This window comes from Crocodylus porosus, unplaced genomic scaffold (assembly GCF_001723895.1).
Source record: "Crocodylus porosus isolate Cpor-Errol unplaced genomic scaffold, CroPor_comp1, whole genome shotgun sequence".
Taxonomy (NCBI): domain Eukaryota; kingdom Metazoa; phylum Chordata; order Crocodylia; family Crocodylidae; genus Crocodylus; species Crocodylus porosus.
Window position 1 is genome coordinate 43,346,698 of NW_017728909.1, and position 17,040 is coordinate 43,363,737.

The window sequence follows — 17,040 nt, forward strand, 5'->3', positions numbered from 1 at the left end:
TGAGGTGGGGGGAGGGGGTGGTCCAAGGCTGCAGGGGAGCAGTTGGGGCAGAGGTGGCAGGGGGCAAGCTGCTTGACCTCCCCACACCACCTGCTCCCCACTATGTGTTTCCCTGCAGCAGTGGAGGAATGAATTAGAAGTGACCCCCCCAATAATTAGATTCTGTATATGGAAAATTATAACAAATTTGTACATTTTTCATGTACAGAACCTAATTATTGGGAAGTCATCTTAAATTCAAGTTTTTCTTAGATTGCAGTAGATGGGTATTTTAAAATATTTCCCTCTTTTATTAAAAAGAACAAAACCCTCTTTAAGGTTCAGAGATTTTTAACTTTAAATCAATGTGGTACCTATTTGGTTTAATTTGATATTATAGGATTGTAATGATCTAGAATCATATGAAATCATTAGCTTAGCAAGTCAGGATTCCTGCCACTGTTAATTGCATTGCTGATACTGTTCCTTAAAAATTGCAGGAATATAGTAAGGTTATATTTCACATATTTTTGAGTTGGAATCTCAAATATTTCCTTTAAAATGTTTGCTCTGACTTATGACTTCAAATTTTATTCAAAATATTGAATAATTGGGTTCAGGTGTGTTTTGTTACACCCTTGCTTTCTTTTTCCTAGGAAAACACTAAAATTCTTCAGCAGTTGCTTCCCTTAAGGGCAAAAGTAGCAGAGCTTCTTGGATACAACACACATGCCAACTTTGTACTGGAGATGAACACTGCAAAGAGCACAGATAATGTAACAACCTTTCTAGGTTTGTTTTAATTTATATATTTATATTTAGATCTACAACATGACTCCTCAGCCAATATAGTCTTAAATATGAAACTGGGTCACAGAGCACACAAGATTCATCAGGAAAGAAAGCTCTGCCTCACACTCTAATACTTTTAGCGTTATTTCTCCATACCCCGGTATAAGTGCATTAAATACAATGGAAGTTGCAAGCATCCATGAAGAATATAAGTAAATCTGTTGGTTCTAAGGGGCTCCAGAGGAACAGTTTAGAATTTCAATGCAGTGGTTTTCAACCTTTTTTCATTTGTGGAATCCTAAACATTTTAAAATAGAGATGCAGACCTCTTTGGAAATTTTGAATGGAGGTACAGACCCCTTTGAATTGTAAGTTCTATCCCCAGTCACTGCCTCTAGTGGATGCTTTGGAAGAAGAAAAAACTCCCACAGGGTATTTTTTTTCCACTATTGCAGACAGTAACATTTTGCTTGTCCGTGTTGGCCCTTGGAAGATTGATTTTTTTTTTTTTTTGATAGAGCAGCTGGCAGTGGTGTATTCATTCATAACACTGAGGCACAACATGGCTGATAGTAGTCATGGGTTCTATTATATTTTTAAAATACTTCTAATTTTTAGTCATTCCAAGGTTTTTGCATTTGGGCAAGTGGATCTGATGGCAACAGCTAAACAGCTTTCATTGAGCAGCTTGAATGCTGCCAAGTCAGATCTGAGTTATAGGTCTACTCAGCATCAAGAACTCAGCATCAACATTACACTTATAATCGAAAGCTCTGGACTAGGAATTCAATTTCTCTAGAGATAATGAGTTGTGGTTTTGCTAGGAAATAAAGTTAGTAACTACCTGCTTTTTATGTGCATTTAAGATTTCAATTATAACTCTGTATGAAGACATTTTTCTATTTGGTGTATTTTCTATATTATTCTAAATCGGTTTCTATAAGTGCACATCAGAAGAATATTTTTTTTTTTTTGCCTGGAGGTAGTGTGAAACACTTTAATAGTATCACTTGTAGCTGACATTGTGATTTAGAAAATTAATCAATGGTCTTATATTACTGAATTAAATTTTTAATATAACTCATGATGCTCACCCCTTCCAGAGCTGATGGTGCAGAAGTCCATGTCCTCACATCTAGAACACACCTGAAACTAAAACTTTAAAAACAGGAAGGCAAACAATAAAATGGCCTTTGATCAACAAATAGAAAACCTTAGTGTCCCCAGTTGGATAGACACTTTAAAAAATGTATACATTTAAATGAGGGAATTTATTAGTAGTAGTAGGTTAATTCAGAAACAATTGTCTTATTCTCATATGCACATATTCTCATTTTCAGATGATTTAAGTAAAAAGCTAAAGCCTTTGTCTGAGGAAGAGAGAGAGTTTATTCTGGATGTGAAGAAAAACGAGTGTAAAGAAATGGGTTTTGAGTATGATGGAAGAATCAATGCATGGGATCTACATTATTATATGATCAAGACAGAAGAGCTTAAGTACTCCATAGATCAGGAGAAATTGAAAGAATATTTTCCAATCGAAGCTGTTACAAAAGGCTTGTTGAATATATACCAGGAGCTGCTGGGACTTGAATTTGAGCAGGTAGACAATGCTTGTGTTTGGCATGACAGTGTCACTCTTTACACAGTAAAGGACAGATCAACGGGAGAAGTTTTAGGGCAGTTCTACTTGGACCTCTATCCCAGGTAACTCTCATTTTTGTTTTGTTTATTAAGTGTTAGAGATGAAGAGATTTACCTTTAGGAGGTTGCTAGAATGGAGAGTTGAAGAAGTGAAATAAAGTAATTAACTAACTAACAGCATGTACAGCCATTCACTGTCTTGGGAGAAACTTTTATGGGAGTGATTTAACCTTGTTTGTTTCCAAGTTATTTTTCTCCCAGAGGAAGCATTTTTACTCCAAGAGAAAAAACCGCAAGTGCACAGATGTTCAGACTTTTCCAGGAGAACAGTGATTCTCCCAGAAGAAATTGAATGTCTGTATGAGGCCTAAGAAGAGGAAAACCACATAAAGATAAGAGTCTCTTCCTCATACCCTTGTCAGTGGGCGACCTTCCAAAGGTGACTCTGAACCAAAGAACATTCTTTGAATCTTACCTATGATTTCTCTTTCCCCATTAGAGATGTCTTATCCTTCCTGGTCTCCCTTCTCCCCTCCATATCTTACTTCTGAAAGTGTCCTTGCTTCTGTTTTCTTATCCTTGTGCCCCTCCCAACATATTATACAGGGACCTCTTCTCTACTGTAGGTAGTAGGAATTCCCTATGTATCTCACTTTAATATTGTCCTGAAGAGCAGACTTGGGGCCCAATGTTGAACAAGGACAAAATTTCCTAGATCCTTTCACAAAGATTGATCAATCCTAAGAGCAGCCATCAGGATCACGTACAAGAAAGAACTTTCTCTTTTTGGAAAGAATCTCAGAACTCAGGTCTGCCAGAGAGCCAGATCCATTCCATCTAGCATCACTAAAAAGAACATTAATGCCACAGTTTTATTCCCAGGCCTTCATCTCTTCCTGCTAAGAGCCCTCTCAAGTTACAAAAGAAAACTCAAGAGATTTTTGTCCAGTATTGAGAAAAGTATCAATCTCTTACTAAGAAGAACTGCTTCAGCAGGATCCCATTTGACATCCCAACCCCACAACCTCAGGTCTAAGAGACAGGTGCTTTGAAGCCAAGCATATATGGGAAGCTTTTGATCATTTTCTTGAATTTATGGAAGAAAAAGGTTTCCATTGCCTACTACTAGATTTAGGTAGCCCTCTCCATCGGTGCAAATCATATAAACTTAATCCTGAAAACCTTTCTTCCTCCTATGCTGGGCTTCCTTCAGGCAGTGTTTGAGAAGTGAGGTATCTTCAGTTAATCTTCCTTCTCCACCCGTAGGCCATAAGTCTTAATTATTTTTGTGGAGACTTTTTCTAACTTTAAGGCCCTTTGAACCTTTGATTGCTTCTTCTTCATCTCATGGAAAATTGGTTTTCGCATGGCAGGTTACAGCCTTGTTCAACATCATTATTCAGGTTTTTTAGACAGTTTAAAAAAAGCCAAGAAGTAGTGAGCACCTAGTATTAATGTCAAAGAGCTCAAAAGGTAAAAGGCCCACTCAAGCTCAGATGACCCATGAGGTTAGCGTAGTTAAAACACCAGAGTTTCTGTAGCCAGTGACTCGCAAGGAACATGGCTGGGAGCACATCCAGTTGCCTTTGAGTATCCAGTCCAAATGACCAGGCATCCATTTACAACGGACTCGACGTCAACTTGTGCATCTGAATATGTAGCAGGATGATTTAGCTGCCTTGCCACTGTGACCCCATTAAAGTGAAAAGCAGATTTCATGCATATAATGACAACAAATAAGGAGTAGGTCCACATTTTTAAATTTTTTTTAGTGGCTCATTTTTAATTATCAAAGACTGTATGGCTGGGAGGGACCTCAAGAGAATCGCTGATCTGTCTTCATGCTCTGTACAGGGTTGAGTATATCTAGACCATGCCTATTATTAACAGCCTTCAAGGAAGAAGATTCTACAACCTTCACTGCAATCTTGTTCTAATGCTTTACTATCTTTATTATTAGAATTTTTTTATCCAGTATCTTAACCTGAATCTCCCTTGCTAAAAATTAAGTTTTATTTCTTGTTCCTCTCTAGTGAACAAAGAGAATTAATGGGGCTGATATGCTTTCCGTATATAAGCACATGTTACGATGCAACGGTTTGTGAGGGAAAACAGATTGGAAATAAGAATGTGTTCTCTCATTCTTTATCTACATTAACATGCTTACAGACATGAAAACCCCCCACAATTTTACATTCAGTTTGGTGACCCCCACACTGAACAAAGCGCACGCCCAGAAGAGGCATCACATTAGTTGGACCTGTCTCCCCCAGCGTCTGTATAGATTGTGTGCTTCAGTGGAGTTTCTTGGAAATTTTATCTAATAGCTGATTGAATCAGCTATTAGAAAAAAGTGCCCAAAAACCCTGCTGAAATAATGCCTGATCATTACAGATCAGATTAGTCCACAGTTTTCCATTATTAGTGGGGCTTTTTGCCTGATCTATAATAGATTAGATTATGCCTATTTTTTACAGATGCTGGGGATACAGGTCAAACTGACATGCTTCCTCTTCTGGTAAAGTGCTGTTTTATTTTGTTTTTTCATGTCTGTCAGTGGCCTAATTGATTTCTATCCTTTTCATAGCAACCTTTTACATCTTAGAAGACCCCTTTAGTCTTAGTCCCTCCTCTGGTCTAAAGAAAACAAACCCATTCTTTTAAACTTTCCTCACTGGTCATGTTTTTCAAATCTTTTATCACTCCTGGAGTCTCTTCCTTTTTTCCAATTTTTGTTAAAAGTGCAACCCAATATGGAGCACAGCGCTTCAGTTGATGAGGCCTCTTCATCAGTGCCAAGACAAACAAGAAAATTACCTCCTGTATCTTACCTACAGGTCCCCTTTCTATATCATCCTGGGATGATACTTGCCTTTTCTACAACAGTATCACATTTTTCTTTTACTGAGTTCCTGATCCATAGTAACTCCCAGGTCCTTTTCCGGAATACTGCTGCCTAGTTAGATATTCCACATTTTGTATTTCTGCCCTTGATGTAGTATTTTACACTTGTCTTCAGTGAACTTCATCTTGTCTAATTATAGTCTGGTTCTCTAATTTGTAAAGAACACATTTGAATTGTAATTTTGTCCTGGAAGGATTTGCAACCACATTCAGTTTGATGTCATTACAAATTGCATTCTCTCCATTCCATTGTCAAAGTCATTAATTTAAAATACAAAATAGAACTGGACCTATGAGAGAAACCTACTAGAAACTTGAAATTTCCTCCTGCTCTGACAGCAAAGTATTGGTAATTACCCAAAGTAATTGGTAATTTACCCAAAAATTAAATTAAGGCTGCACCGATAGTTATTTGTGGCCGATACCAATAACCAATTTTTAAGGAGGCATATTAGCTGATACTGATCCAATTTCCAATACCCATCCCAGCAGCATGGAGAGCTGCCTCCAGCTAGTAAGTCTGGTGTGGTGAAAGGGAAAGGGAGACAGAAGGGGCTGCAGGGACAGATTAAGGCCCCTGTGGTGAGGGAGGGTGTGGGGCAGGAGCAGGGGCTGGGGCAAGTGCTGCCCAGCTAGGGCAAGGCAGGCGTGGCAAGGAGCCATGGCTCATCTTGGGGGGCAGGGGTGGGGGGCAGCTCCCGTTGCTGTGTGCTGCTTGTCTGGGAGCCGCTCATCCGGCAGCTCATCCAGTACTCACCTGCTCGTCCAGCGGCTCATCTGGGGAGACGTGTGCCCCCAGATCTGCACAGGGCAGGCTGGGGCCAGGGCTGCACCAAGGTTTTCCCAGCAGGGCTACACTGGGAAGGGGATATGGGCAGGGGGGCTGCAGCCACAAATTCACTGTAGCCCCTTCTAAGTGCAGCTCTGTCCTACCAGGAAGAGCTCAGTGCAGACCCAGCCTGCCCCAGACAGATCCAGACACACCCCCCACTGCCCTCCTGGATGAGCAGTGCACGGTGGTAATAGCCACACACACACACCCCCAACACCCTCCCAGACAAAAGCTGCGCCTGCCGACCTCAGCTGAGCAGCTCTTGCCCTTGCCCCTACCCCACATCCTCCCTTATTGCGGGAAACTTGATCTGTCCCCCAGCCCCTCCCCCCACCAGACTTACCAGCTGGAGACAGCTCTCCACGCTGCCGGGCTATGCTCTTCGCCACCTGTGCTTCACTACAGCTGCATATATTTATCAGCTAAATTATCAGCCTGATATGGCCGATTTCTGATATGTTACATTTTCTTTATATTGGTGCTGATCCGATATCAGACCATTGTATCAGTGCACCTTTAATTTAGATTCTAGATATGGAAAATTTATAAAGTTGGTGGGTTGTCTTAAATTCATTCCCTCACCCCCACTGCTACTGTGGGGCAATCAGTGTGGCGGTGGGGACAGACAGTAGGGGATTCAGTGGTCTGACCCCTGTATCCCCTGGGTTGAGGCTAGAGTTAGAGCTGCAGCAGCTGCCTGACCCTCCCCAATTATACCTAAATCTAAGACAAGGGGCTTTCCCCCCTCCCCCCATGTTAAATGGTGAAAAATATCTTGTCTTGGACTTAAGTACATCCAGAACTCACTGAGTGTAGTGTTTCAGTCACTTTTGCACTTGCTTTGTGATGATTTAATCTAGTCCACAAACTTTCCCAGTTTGTTTATAATAATGTCATATAGAACAGTGTCCAAAAGTATTTATTACAACCTCTTTTTTCATAAAGCCAGTTAACTGTCAGAAAAAGAAGTAAATTTGGGTGTATGTGATTTGTCCTTGACAAATCCATGTTGGCTGTTTCTTATCACCTGTTTTTAATATATTTTTCTAATGTGTTTGAATATCAAAGTAAAGCTTCTCCAGGTCCTCCTGTTTCCCTTTTCAAGCTACGTACCATATTTTCCCCTCAGCCATCATTGTATTAGTTCTTAAAGATAATCGCTAATGCAGATTTTTATAACAATTTTATAGAGAGGATGTCATATTTGATTTTTTGAAAGAAAAATGCTTTACAATACCAGTACTCCCTAATGTTTATTCTTTAAATATGTTTCAAGTTGGTACAAATGTTAATACTTCAGAAAATGAGATATTGTCTTTCATCTTATAATTATCAAAACCAGGGATACATCTACACTACAGACTGCCAAATAATGAAGAGCTAGTTGTAAATGACAGAGCTTAGGTCGAAGAGGGCGTTCAGAAAGTTTCTAACCTGACAAAGAAACAAACACTGATTTAATTCAACTGATGGTTTATTTTTAGAATAATCTTGACATCAGTGTACATGAGAGAACATTCTGTTGTTACTTAAAATTGCCAATAGCTCAAATTGAGTGAGACCTTAAAAAGGAGGATAAGGCAAAATGCCATGTTTAATGATCACATGAAGCAGATACATAAGCTTGGACATACCAGTCATACAAACAGACATACACAAGTATACATAAAAACAGACATACAGACAAAACCACTCTAGTAAAATGTTATAGTTACCAGCAGATGTTACTCAATATTAGCACTGGATGGCTGGGTCCAGGCTTATTGAGGATATGAACGAGGGTATACACGCATGCATTCCTGTGCTCCATGAGGTTGCAGATGTGTTTCCCATCTTGGCTTGTCTGCATCTCGCTTTTATAGGGAATTCAAGTCTTTGTTTGGCACTGAGGGTTTTCCATGCCCAGTCTTTAATTAGGGGTTGTTTCTTCTGTTTATCTCAGCTTGAGGTCATTCCAGTGAAGTTGGTTATCTCTGCCTTGAAATACTGTGTAGTTCAAGTGGAAGGATATGAAAAGTTTTTTCTTCTTACTGTCTTCTTCGCACCTGATCACAGACGAGTTCTTCAGCCATCCATTAATTAGCTTAATTAGTTTACTGTCTGGTAACTTATACATTGGCACTTTGTTGCTTACACAATCAATTAAATTTTCTTCTGTCTTCATGCAAATAGTTACCATTCTGTCACCATTCACCCTCTCACACAGACACTCACCTACACAGGACATACAAAGTTCATCTACTCATGTCAGGCAGGGAACAAGCACAAAATTAAGTTTTAGTTGTTCATACAGTCATACAGGTTGAACAATTCAATACTATTATCATTTAAACATAGTAACTAATATGCAAAAATTCATAGCACGCTGTCTTCCAGGACTCCTCCTTAGCTTCCAATGGCACTTGTTCCTGATGGCCTTACTGTGACTGATACCAACTTCTTGAATTTGTAGGAGATGAAGGGTATGAGTGCTTTCGCTGCATCCTCTGCTGTTTGGTCTCAAGATCAAATTGCTTAACCTGTGGTTTTTCCTGAATCACAATCCTGTGCATGTTGTTTTCTGGGTTTGCTTGAAACTGCCCTTAAAGTTTCTTTGTAATGTCAAGTTGAATTGTTTTTGGCCAGTACTCAACATTCTTGGCACTGATCTTGCTAACATCTTCCTCATACCCAGATCTTCCCTGAAGATGGAATGCACAGACCCAATGCTATTGCCTACAGTCTCAGCTGTGTGCCTGATTATTAATCTATTGTTTTCATCACTGCCTTGTGGACTGTAGCAACATGTTCTGTTATGATAGCTTTCCAGGGATATCCTGGCTTTAACTCACTCTCAAGGCTAAGTCTTCCTCGCATAAATTCAACTGCCAACATTTTTATTTTACTGTGGCATATGAAGGGATATTATCCCTCACCTTCTCATGAGGTTCTTTACAGTCAGGCCTTTCTTATTTGGGTACTTCTGTTTTTCTTTCTTTTTTTTGTAATGTATTTATTTCTACAGGTCCTCAAACAAGGTCTCTGTACATAAAATAAATTACTGCTAACAAGCAAACATACCAAAACACTAGTACTTTGATCTGTTAAATCTGTCAGATTAAATGGGTCAGGCAAGATACTTTCTGAACATCAGTTATAACAGAAGCAATTTAGCCTCAGCAGCCTATAATTCAATGCAGGCTGACTTACCCTGCTGAGAAGCTAAGCTTGTTTACAGCTAGTTCTGTGCTAATAAGAACTGCACTCTGCATTGTCACCATATCCTTTATGTAAAGTAAAAATTACTTTAAGAAGGAGCAGAGTTGACTTTTTTTATATCTAAGGGGCCCCCCAGGTACACAGGGACAGGCACAATAGGACTTGATGCACAACCCACACAATTGCACTTCCTACCATGTTACACAATGCATGGCAGGAGATATGATTGTGGGATCATGATCTCAGGCTCCCCTGCACCAGCAAGTAGCAGGCTTCTGCAGCTGGGCACCCCCTCAGCTGGCTGGGCTCCCAGCCACAGGGGCACACCATGCACTCCTGTGGCTGGGCACACCTGGATAGGATAGGAACCAACCACATTGTTACATATTTTTTGTGGAATAACTTTGTAGCTTGTTCCTGGTTTTATCACCCCATGAATTGATTGAATGTATGGCCAGGTCACAATTCAAGACATAATTAACTGTTTAATAACCTTGTAAGCATAACATATGGCAGTGGCCTAAGTAATAAGGGATTCAAAGGTTTGCATTGCTCCTTTTAGTGTTACACTGACAGGATTTAGAAAGTTTTTCATTGTGTTCTTAGCAGAATCTTAGGTGCAGTGACTTGTACAAAAATTATTGGATGTGAATTTAAATTTAATAAAAGAGATTTTATTGCAAGAGAAAGGACACCTATCATTATTATTAAAATGTCATTTTAATAAAAGGGAAAGGACCTCTGTCTCATATGAAGCTGTAAGAGGAACACAGCCCCATTCTCTATATTACTTCTGGAAAATAGGCTTGTGATATAAGGATGGTTTTTGGTATATTTTCTTGCTCAGAGAGGGGAAGTATGGGCATGCAGCATGCTTTGGTCTCCAGCCTGGCTGCCTTCTCTCTGATGGCAGCAGAATGATGTCTGTAGCTGCTCTGGTGACAAACTTTTCAGAACCAACTTCAGATCGCCCATCATTGCTGCGACACGATGAGGTGAAAACTTACTTCCATGAATTTGGCCATGTAATGCATCAGATATGTGCACAGGTTAGTAATGTTTCCATTAAAAGGTCTATTTCTGTTTTCATGGTCTCTAAATATGGTGGGGTATATCATGTGGTGACTGTATTTGATGAGACTTATTCTGTCCTCTCTGAACAGGCTGAGTAACTGGCTGATCAGTAAATCACTCCAGGAGTAAGGAATATTTCCAACATATAGCACTAAATGTGATGGCTGCTACAGATATTGCTTGTTTTTCATAGTACCCAAATGTATTAAGTCCTCCAGAAACATAAAAAAGGCCCAGTTCCTGTCCCAAAGAGTTAAAATGGCCTGTGAATCAATACTTATTCATAGAGCTGTGTTCCTTGTTACAGAAGAGAGGAAGGCTGTGGTTGTGTTAGACCAAAGTCAGGAAGAAGGCAGGATATGAAAGGTCTAGGCTTTTGGAGACACCAGACTAGTTCATCACCTGTTATAAATGGACTTGCAGAGAACAGGGATACTAAATAGAAAGGAATAAGGTCAGGTGAATACAAAGGTTAGTGAAAGAGGGAGGTAAGGAGAGGCACAGCTGTGAGAGGCAAAGGTAGATTGAAGAGATCGAAAGAATAAACAAAGCAGTTAACCCACTGAGGGACATAAGGGTTATAAAAGCTAAGCCAAGTAATGGAAGAAGAATCCAGAGTCTCTGTTTAGATTATACTTAATGTAATCCAGTCTGTGGATTCTTTTATTGTTCTGCAATTTTGTGTTCCAATTAATTTCTCAAGTTAGATTTTTTGAGAACAGCCGTGAGATTAGCAATGGCATGTCCATGGAGGTTAAAGTATTCTGTCACTGGCTTTGGTGTCTTTCTGGAATTGATGTCAAATTAGTGTTCATTCATTCTTTTAATCTATGGATCACTGTCTATGTCCAATATAAATAGAAGAGAGGCACTGAACACAGGTTATAATATGTATGACCTGTAGAGGAGCAAGCAAATGCACTCTGGATGTTATAATTTGTGTTTGGTCCAGCAATCATGTGGTCTGTGCTAGTGAGGGGGCATAGCAAGGCCTGGTGCCTTGGTGAGAGTAGTCTGTTCCTGAAGAGGAACCGTTTGAGGTTGAGAGGCTACCTGTAAGCCGGGATAGGCTTATCCCCACTGACTGCCCCGAGATGGCCGCTATTTGCCAGAAGTGTTTGGAGATCAGTGGTGTCCCTTATGTCCACCACTTTGTTTATCCCTTTTGAGCTCTTTAACCCACCATTATCTACCTCAGCAGTTCCCCCTGCTCCTATCCTTTCCTCCCCCTTTCCCTGTCTTTTGTATTTAAATTACTTTATTCTTTTCTATTTAGTACCTCTGCTTTCTAGTAATCTATTAGTAACATCTGATGAAGAGGACTTGGCTCCTAAAGTATATACCTTTTTAAATGAGTTAGTCTCTAAGGACACCTTTATATGTGCTTTGACATGCTCTGATTAATTAAATCTGCTGGAAAGTTCCAATCAGAATGCTCCAGCATGCTGCAGCATCTCATGTGTGCAGTGTCCCCACATTTCAAAATGGCACCGGAGACACTAACTAAAGCTCCTTGAACAAGCTTTAGTTAAAGCATCCTCACCACCATTTTGAAATGCAGGATGCTAAATGCAAGAGATGCTGTGGGCATTTTGATCAGAGTAGCTCCTGGAGCACATGTATAGGTGCCATAAGGTGCTACCCTGTCCTTCTTTGTGCGTGATACAGAAGGTAAACGCATCCCTGGACCAGGCAGTCTGAATACTGCCTTCTACTTCCTTCTTCAGTGCCGCCATCAGACTTCTGCATCTCAATGGAAGGGACTGATCAAAGACCTAAATAAACTTCTGATTTAATTTTCATTTGACCCATATTTATGAAAGATTTATTATTAGATGAGTTCCTTTGTGTTCAAAAGTTATAATCATCAATGTTTCTCATTCCGATTTGTAAATTTTACACCATCAGCTCACCAATCCAAGGCTGATAGAATAAGGACATGTATAAACCTACAGATTAAACCTAGGATTAAATAGGTTTCATTCACCCCAAGATATTTCAGAAACAGTTTCAGATCTCACAATTTAAGGAGCAAACTTTTCTCCTTTGCCACAGCTACTTAGGGGTTCCTAATAAAAGAAGTCCATTTAGATCTGCTGCTGAAGTGAGTGTAAAATTTAGGAAACCAAATAGAATAGTCCTCAGCCCACCGTGGGAATATAAGAGAGTCATGAAGTTCTGCTTTCAACTACCATTTCACTGCTGAAGTAGCTACCATATTAAGTTTTGTTGCTCTATACCTGACCATTTATGTATACTGTATAATGAGCTAATCTGCATAATATGACAATAGAGGGGTAGGTAAGGATACATGGGGCTAATAAAGGATCTCTTGTCTTCTGCTGCTTTTGCCTTCTGAAGCCACTGTTGTTGTCGTGGCCTCCCAGTTGTTGGTCCCTGACTGCAGTTCAGCACGGGAGCCAATACAAGATGCCCTCTCAGTGCCACAGAGGACCTGATTGACTAAAAGATGCAGGAAGGCAGCAAACATTTGCCTGCATTTGCACCTATGCTGACTGCACATAAAGAAGAGTGTGAGACAGCTGTTACTTGTGTGGGAGTCGCACACTGTGCAACTCCTGGCAGTCATACATGAAATAATTCTATTACCATTCTGGAACAAGCTGGAAAATTTCTTCCCTTCAGGCATCTGCACCTGGCAGGGGAATTGGGGCCTGAAAAAAGAACAGCAATGCAGACAGGCATCATGGATAGGCATTTTTGTGTCTAAAATTGTTGATTACAATTTCTACTGAGAAAGAGAGAGAGAGCGAGAGAGAGAGAGAGTGTAAAGCTATTTTAGGGTTTGAAAGGAAATGGAAGGTTGTGGTAAAATCCTTGCTTTCAAAGCCAAATCTTTTTGAAAATATTTTGGCTTTGAAGGGTAAAGATCCACGTTTCAGAATTTGTAAGCATTTCTAAGTCGAAAAAAGGATTCTGTATTGAAGAACTAATAGAGGCAAGGCAGATTTTTTTAAACATGAGCAAATTAATAACACTTAACGAAGTAGTTAACCTGAAACACACAGCTGTGATTGATTTAGATAACGGGTGGGCAGTTATTTCGGCTGGCATGCCACTTAACGAGTTTGGTGAGCTCTCGAGGGCCACGCACATAATATCTTTCAAAAGATATAATTTGAACAAATTATAGATAGAAAACAGACCATATACTAAAAATCAAAAATCTACTGTAATATAGTTTAATTATTTTTCAAAAAATAATTTTTGTCCTGACTTGCGTGGTTTTGAGTAGTGTATATAGAGGTGATTACATAATAGTTCAAAGTAGAATCTTACCCTCGTAAGTTGTGGAGAGGGAGTGGGAGGAGGGCATGTGCGTGTTTGGAGGGGCTGCCCACATGCTAGGTTCCAGAAGCCAACTGGGGGGAAAGGGAAAATGGGACACATGCAGCAGAGCTCGCCTGGGTGGTGCAGTGCAGGTGTGGTTCCCCTTGCTTCCTCCAGTCCAGCCTGGGGCAGTCTGCACTCCTGTCCATGCCTGCTGACAGCCCCAGCCAGCACACACAGCTTCCTGGCAGGGCTGCTCCCAGTGTGGCTGCAGCTGCCTGGGTACTGCATGACTCCCCCTGCCTCCAGTGGCTCCTCCTCTTCCTGCCCCTGCTGCACCACTCCATGAATCAGGTAGTGTGAGGAAGGGCAACATCCATGGAGATATGTGCCAGGAACCACATGTCCAGCCAGACAGGGTGAAGCTTCAGCCAAACAGCTCCTGCCCCAGCACACAGGGCTCTAGCTCCAGCTCCTGGTCCCCTTGTACCCAGTCAGCCACGCTCAGGTGTTCATTGTGCTGTATGGGAGGAGAATTTGGAAGGTAGCCAGTAGCTGGCACTGGACCCCACGTGCTGGGGCATGAGCCACCTGGCTGCAGCTTCCCCCAACCTGGCTGAGTGTGTGGTGCCTGACACGCATCCCCACAACTGCCGTTGCTTCCCCACTCTATGTGTACCAAGACTGGCACAACAGGGCTAGGAAGGAGGAGAAGGAGCCTCTGGAAGCAGAGGGAGCCAAGCAGTACCTGGGAGCAGGAGCAGCCCTGCCGGGAAGGTGTGGACACTGACCAGAACCATCAATGGGTGTGGGCAGGAGTGTGGCACAGACTGCCTTGGACTTGCCTCCTTGTGGAGTGCCACAGGGGCAGCCATGAGTGAGATAAGGTCAGGGAGAGGTAGGAGGGGAAAGGAGTGGCAGGGGGGATAGGGAGGAGGCAATTACACCTGCACTGCACCGCCTGGACAGCTGTGGGCCTGATCCAGCTTGTAGGCTGTATTTTGTCCACCCCTGATGTAGAGAGATTCCTTCTACCAGTGATTCAGAATACTAGAATAAGGGACATTTCATTCATAAAACCAACATCATTCATGTATTTCAAACTATGTACCTTTAATTCAGATAGTGTACAATATGTCCAGGGCACCATGCTCCTACCAAGTAAGCAAAATTAGAAGGATAGTACTTGATAGGGTAGGCAAATCAAGGAAAATCCTTCAGTAAGGTCTAAATGCATAAAGGTCTAAATGTTGCAATGTTATACAGTAATTCTACAAGTTACAAACTGCTTTTTTCAATGTTTTGTAGCAGGCTACAAAGTACTTATATGGTTATAGGACAATGCTAGAATGTATTCATCTCAGAAAATGGAAAAGATTTGTGTTTTCTGAGATCCTATGACTTACCATCACTGCATATATTTTGGTTAATTTTCCCATTATCTGAATTTGTTCCATCACTTTTAAATTCTGAGTATACTATAATATTGAGCTTTTTAAAATATAGTTGCCTAAAATGAGTCTTTCCTCCTTTTACATCAATTTCAAAACATTCAAAAGTTGAGATATTACTATAAATCCTGCTTTGTTTTTTTATTTAATAAAATGGCTTTCTTTCCTTTTTTTTTAGACTGACTTTGCAAGATTTAGTGGAACTAATGTGGAAACAGACTTTGTAGAGGTTCCTTCACAGATGTTTGAGAACTGGGTGTGGGAAAAAGAACCATTACAACAAATGTCAAAACATTATAAAGATGGGAGCCATGTTTCAGACACCCTCCTTGAAAAACTTGCTGCCTCTAGACTAGCTAATACAGGTAATTTTTAAGCATTGTTTTCATAAAATCATATCATGGAAAAGTAGGTCTGGAAGGGAACTTTGGTGGTAATCTAATCCAGCCCCATGCTCAAGACAGAATCATCCCTGACTATACCATCCTAGTCAAGCATCTTTCTAATCTACTTTTTAAAATGTCTCAAAGTGGCCTCTTCCAGTGCTTAAACTCCATCATGGTAAGAAAGTCCTTCTTAAATTTCATCCAGCTTAAATTTCCTCTGCTCCTTGAGGCCATTATTCCTAGTCTTGTCATCTGTGGCCACAGACTTTTTCTAATTATTTTTGTTGCTCTCTGCTAGGATTTTTCTAATTTGTCCATATCCTTTTTGAAGTTTAGGTCCCTAAAATGGACCTATCTAGTACTCCAGATGAGGCCTTATGAGTGCCAAACAGCAGAAAGATCACTTCCCTTCTTTCACAAATTGTTAATAAAATCTATTGTGTTGTTTTTTAAACAAGAGCACACTGTTGGCTCATACTCAGCTTCTGGTCCACTAACCCCGCAGGTCCTTTTCTGTGCTACTGCCATCATTGCCCAGCCTGCATTTATACATGCACCAGCTATTCCATTCTAAGTACAGGATTTTGCACTTACCCTTAATGAATTTCATCCAGTTGATTTTTTTCCCTCCAGTTCCTCCAGGTCATTTTGAATTATAGCCCTACACTCCAGAGTGTATTTAACTCCATTAAACCTGGTGTTATCCACAAACTTGCTAAATGTATACTCAGTCCTATCCTCCAAATGATTAATGAAGATATTAAACAATATCAGACTTGTTGGCACTGGATTTATGATGCAGATACCTTGTTCTGGGAGGACCCAAGCCCTCAGACCGACGATGACCTCTCTATTTGGTAATAGTCAAATTTTATTGATACACAGTGATACCAGATGAGAATAATGCAGACAGTTCTATAGCTACCAGTCCTAGAGCTGTCACATAGGAAAGGTACGTCTGGACAGTATGCAAACTTCACTCTGAGGTTCTCTCTTGAATATTAGATGTCAGCAGCCTGGAGGTCGAAGGCCAATCCCCCTTTCCCCTCCTCTCCCACCCCCACAGTGGGGTGTGTGAGACAGGCTGGTGGTGTGCCCTCTGTCTGTGGTGGCCTCAAGTTCCCTTCCCAGGGACCCTTTGCTGCCCTGAAATCCCTCTTTTTCTCCCCCTCTGATGACTCTTCATTTCTGGGCATCTTTGATTGGGCTCCCTGTGGTCGTCATATTGTCCACACTCTGTCCTCTCAGTATATTTCTTTGTTTCACAAACCCATCACATGCACACATCTTAACTTGGTTATTTCTGGTGTCCTCCTAATCTGGCCCGCTTACCAAAACCGGAAATCCCAAGGGCTCTGCAGCTGGGTGCTGTGACCTAATGCCACCTTATCTCATGTTATGGAACACTGTGGTACATGTCTTCAATTTCCCAGCCTGTGTGTCTGTTAGTTTTAGACACAGTCAGCCTTGAAGGAAACTTTGTCACAAA

General features: G+C 40.9%; 1 protein-coding gene and 1 long non-coding RNA gene across 4 annotated transcripts in view; one reads left to right on the plus strand and one right to left on the minus strand.

Annotated features, from left to right (window-relative positions):
- Nucleotides 1-155, minus strand: part of LOC109307971 — a 10,872-nt gene extending 10,717 nt beyond the window's left edge. Inside the window, exon 1 of the long non-coding RNA XR_002100422.1 lies at nucleotides 145-155. This is a non-coding gene — a long non-coding RNA (uncharacterized LOC109307971). The remainder of the gene's footprint in view (nucleotides 1-144) is intronic.
- NLN (neurolysin) overlaps nucleotides 1-17,040 on the plus strand; it is a 79,170-nt gene that overhangs the window by 52,973 nt on the left and 9,157 nt on the right. For all 3 annotated transcript variants that reach the window (XM_019532141.1, XM_019532142.1, XM_019532143.1), the window contains exons 7-10: nucleotides 636-771; nucleotides 2,112-2,478; nucleotides 10,197-10,398; nucleotides 15,344-15,530. In XM_019532141.1, coding sequence (XP_019387686.1) covers nucleotides 636-771; nucleotides 2,112-2,478; nucleotides 10,197-10,398; nucleotides 15,344-15,530 — 892 coding nt within the window. The remainder of the gene's footprint in view (nucleotides 1-635; nucleotides 772-2,111; nucleotides 2,479-10,196; nucleotides 10,399-15,343; nucleotides 15,531-17,040) is intronic.